The 4,651-nt window shown below is 43.7% G+C and overlaps 1 protein-coding gene across 1 annotated transcript; it reads right to left on the reverse strand.

The window, feature by feature from the left end:
- Positions 1–256: 256 nt before the first annotated feature.
- Positions 257–2,810, reverse strand: LOC148019125 (UDP-glycosyltransferase 85A7-like). Its single transcript, XM_087660648.1, has 2 exons — positions 2,182–2,810; positions 257–1,425 (listed from the first exon to the last, which is right to left on the reverse strand). Exons 1-2 carry the CDS (start codon positions 2,714–2,716, stop codon positions 479–481), a joined length of 1,482 nt encoding a protein of 493 aa, XP_087516774.1. The 5' UTR covers positions 2,717–2,810; the 3' UTR covers positions 257–478.
- Positions 2,811–4,651: the final 1,841 nt, after the last annotated feature.

Raw genomic sequence — 4,651 nt, forward strand, 5'->3', positions numbered from 1 at the left:
AGTCAATATGTATGTGCACGCATCCACACAACTACACAAAAGTATGCTATAGCACATTGTTCAGTTGTGTACATAGATTACGTGGGTTAAGAAGGATCATATTGCAATCTAATTTGTGTGTGTGTGTGGGAGTGTGTGACAAAAAAAGATAAACTAACTACAATATGAACATCCACATGTGTGAGTATATGTTGACTCGAATCACTAAGTATTGGGGTGTGGGTGTGTGCGAGTGCTCGTACACATGCACACATAGTAGAAAGTGTCAATGTGACCAAAATGGCAATTACATAAGGTTTACATATATACTTGGAAATTTTATCATGCTTGTATAGGAACTTGCAATATGCTTAGTCTTTCACAAGAAAGACAATAGATGAATGTCTTGCATGAGGGCAGGAGTCACATCTCAACAATTTGAAAACTGCAAGTCTCAGTTGGAGTGCATTGAATGCAAATATTTCTTATGCTTGAATTGTTAAACATGACATCGCTCCTTCATGTCTTCATAAAACTTATACAAATTATTCCTAGAATGGCCCCCATCTTGGGAAGTTACTATGGCAATTTGCATAATCTCTTTGGCCTTTTTCCTTGCCTTATCGCCCTTATCCTCCTTCATTAGTGTAAGTACACCCTTTTCCACATGCTTTCTATCTAAGCCTCCTTCTAAGGTCCTCTCTAGCTCGAATCCCACCTTCCAAACTTGTGTAACGTAGTGTGCATTCGATATTTGTTCAGCTCTTCTTGGGCACCCAAGTATTGGGACACCTGCACAAAGACTCTCTAAGGTAGAATTCCACCCACAATGTGAGAGGAATCCGCCAATAGAGGGATGGGCAAGGACAGCCTCTTGGGGCGCCCAACCGGTGACAAGGCCTCTGTCCTTGGTTCTAGACAAAAATCCTTGGGGCAACAATTGCGACAACTCACCTTCGTACGACTTGGGTCGAATGGCCCAAAGGAATGGTTGGTGACTCGACTCTAAGCCGGAGGCAAGCTCGAAGAGGTCATTCGATGAGAGAATGGTATAGCTACCGAAGGCGATGTAAATGACTGATGAGGGGGCTTGTGTGTGCAGCCATTTGATACTCTCCTCCTCCTCCTCCTCTTGTTCTTCTCCATCTCTAATTTGCTTGGATGTCTCTGTGGGGAGGGAGAGCAAAGGGCCTATGGCATAGGCCGAGATTCCTGCCTTCCTGTGGGATTCCAGAGCCACAGGCTCCAACTCTGCCAAGCTGTGGATCAGAATCCTCTCGGCTCGTCTTGATTGGCGGCCTATTTCCAGGAAGAACTGCATAAATGAGTTACTAAGCTCTGCGAATCTCATTTCCTGCGGATAATGCTCCAGCGGAAATGGAGGCAGGTCTGGTATGAAGTCGACCATCACTGGGTTCTCGCTTTTCCAAAGCACAGGTTCGCTTCCTGATTGAAAAATCGACACAAAAACGGATATATCAGAAAACAGCCCAAAAACGACAAGTTTTTTAATGCCCAAAAGTATTTATATTAAATAAAGGTATATATTACAACTCCTTTACGAGAGCCTCCTTCACGGAAGTAACAGCAAAAAGAAGGGTCACAAGGGCTTGGAGGATGACATTGTTCTGCTCTCAATAGCACCATAACATATCAGACATTTACATATACCACCCTTATACATATAATACACATTTACACTAGAAGTTGGAGACACATTTGCCAATATAATTCGCAGAAGCTCACTATATTGGACACTTTGAGAACAATGTAGAGATGTTGAACACTATACGAGGGGGGAGGGGAAAGTCCCTTTTGCGAACATGGGAAATATTCATCGAAATCTGCTAAGAAAATGTGTGGAGAGCAATTGAAAAACATTCCTATCAGAATGTGCATATAAAGATTCTGAAAGGAATTTCTCTAATCATTGAATCTTCGTTTAGCACTTTCCCAGATGACCAGGTGAAGATGGCCTCCTCACTTTCTCTAATTATTGAGTGTGAGAAGTGCAGGAGGGCGAGTGAGCAACTAAGCAAGCAGGAACTCGCAATTATCAGCTGAAATAATAAGCTTGGAAGAGCGTAATGTCTGTGTCTGTGTGTGTGTAATAATTAGCTTGGAAGAGCGTAATGTGCGCGCAGCTCCTCGTGCAAGAGAATATAAGATGGACGCGACGAGAGAGTGTACTGTGTTCCTTACTCTTTTCAGGTAACAGGCCCTTCTCGTGCAAGAGAGGGATGTTGGCAATGAGGAGGTAGGCAAGGGCGGTGGAGGGCCAATAGTCGACTCGCGGGAGGGAGAGGCGATCGGCGACGTGTTGGGTCCAGGGGGCGAAAGAATCGGAGACGAGGCAGGTGACCGGACTGTCCCGCTCTGAGAGGCTCGAGATGAGGCTGGCGAGGTTGTCTCGCATGGCGTCCGTGGCGGCAAACGACGGCGGCACGCGCCCACCGGCCTTCTCCTCCTCCTCGACCAGCTTATCAATGCCGTCCTCCACGACATGGACGCGGATATTATTATTGACGTTGTTGTTTGATGATATTCCATCGGCCTGCAGCAGCTTGCCGGGCAGGCGCCCCTGCTCCTTCAGCTCGCCATAGGAGGCGGAGAACAAGACGAAGGAGATGGAGAAGCCTATCCTCGAGAGGGCATTCGCTAGCCTCATACAGGGATTGATGTGGCCTTGCCCTGGCGCGGGGACTACCAGCGCATGAGGCCGCCTCGTCGTCGCCATGAGATTGCAAACCGGTGGGGTTGGAGAGAGAGAGTGTGTGAGTGTGTGTCCGAGCGAGCGAGCGAGTTGAGCGTATGCTTGTTAATTGGAGTCGAACCTGCAATCCTGAAAGTTTATAAGGACTTGTTTTTTCCGTAATTTCCACACACAAAAAAATGAAAACTTCCTTTACGTCGTTTGTCTACTTACGTCAGTTCCTGCGTCACCCAAATGCTTTTGCAGCCTCGGCTGATAAAGTGCTGCCCAAGGCCCCAGCCCCTGAAGTGCCGTGCCCTTGACGCTGCGAGTTGCAAAGGAATGTTAAAAAATATAACTATGATTGTTTGGACAAAGAGGGGCTTGTCAACTTTTCCATGTATAAATGATATATTGCAAAGCTTAATGCCTGCAAGACTAAGCATACTCCATGGTTGTCCACGTTGTATCAAGGATTGGAAGAGCTTTCAATTATGTTTGACCACACACCTGCAAAGAATGAATCTAGCTCCATATGTAGCATGTCACATTTTCTGAAATGAGGAGGTATGCATGTGTTGCTCCTCCCTCAAACATTTTCTTAGGCTTGATCAAGATGGTAAGCTCTAGAAGAGGTAAAGAATGAGTAAACTTTATTATTCACCTTGTATCGAGGGAGATTGAATATGATTCTCTTAGTTTTATATGGTGATCTATGGGGTGAGTCAACGTTGACTAGCACTTAATGCACCTTTAGAATCAATGAAGGTACAAGTTGTGCAAGCAAGTAGTATCCAAGTAGTATTAGTTTAGTTCATGGAGGCTTAATTAGTACTAGTAACACGTCTGAGGGAAGCTATGAACCTCTCAAATGGGCACACCAAGTACTTGTTGAGAGGCTTATGCCATTGCACAATTGAAGAAAGAACATGCATATTGAATTCTTAACTTGTATTTGTATGATTGAAACCTATATGATCAAAGCCTACTTGTACCCATATGATTAGAGCTATGCACTTAAGTTATAACATGCTCAACTTTACATTAAATTTTTTATATTCGCTTGAATAGATTTAGACTATAAATGTTTAGTTGTTATTAATATAACTACAATAGTCATACTAGGCATTCATGCAACTAGGTAGTTAATAGCTGTAATGGAGACAGGAGAGAGAGAGAGAGAGAAGGAGAGGAGAGAAAGAGTGTAGAAGAGAGATAAAAACTGCAGGAAGAGAGAGAAAGAAAGTGACGAGGAATGAAGGAGACATGAGAGAGAGAGAAGGAGAGGAGAGAAAGAGTGCAGAAGAGAGATAAAGACTGCAGGAAGAGAGAGAAGAACTGTAGAGAGAAGAGAAAGAGAGAGAAAGAAAGTGACGAGGAGAGAGAAATACTAGGAGTAGAGAGAGAGACACAAGAGGAGGAGAGAGAAATGGCTGGCAACCATGGAAGGATAGGAAAGAAGGTGAAGAAGGTGAAAGGACAAATATATATTTGTCAAAATGGTACCATTCCAGTGTCCTTCACACCTTTTATACCTAGGTCAGTGTGACACTAGGTATTTCTCTCCATTACAATCCATCCCTGCTTGGATGTTTTTGTCCCAAAAACAAAGAAGGAGGGACTTATTACATGGGTAAGGAATTGTAGTGGAGAGGATATGGGACTCTATGCAAGTGTACAAAGATATTACAATCTCCAAATCTTCATATGGTGGGTTATGTATATGCCTGCAAGCATACTATCAGATGCATACATCAATTGTGGAACCATAGGATGATGACTTGATGCATTCTTCTGCAATCATGAATTGCAACCTGATAGAATAACCATGCTGTCTTGCAGACCCTGCAGTAGAAAATTTGCCATAAGTTTGGGCAGGCTGAACCAAACCAAGCGTTTAATAGCTCTGTAGAAAGCTCTTTTAGTGTACTATCAGCTGATGTAAGTGGTACATATCTGTAAGCAATTCAGAATTTTAAA

Source organism: Lygodium microphyllum, chromosome 20 (assembly GCF_053477565.2).
Source record: "Lygodium microphyllum isolate KBCC chromosome 20, Lygodium_microphyllum_v1.1.10, whole genome shotgun sequence".
Lineage (NCBI taxonomy): Eukaryota > Viridiplantae > Streptophyta > Polypodiopsida > Schizaeales > Lygodiaceae > Lygodium > Lygodium microphyllum.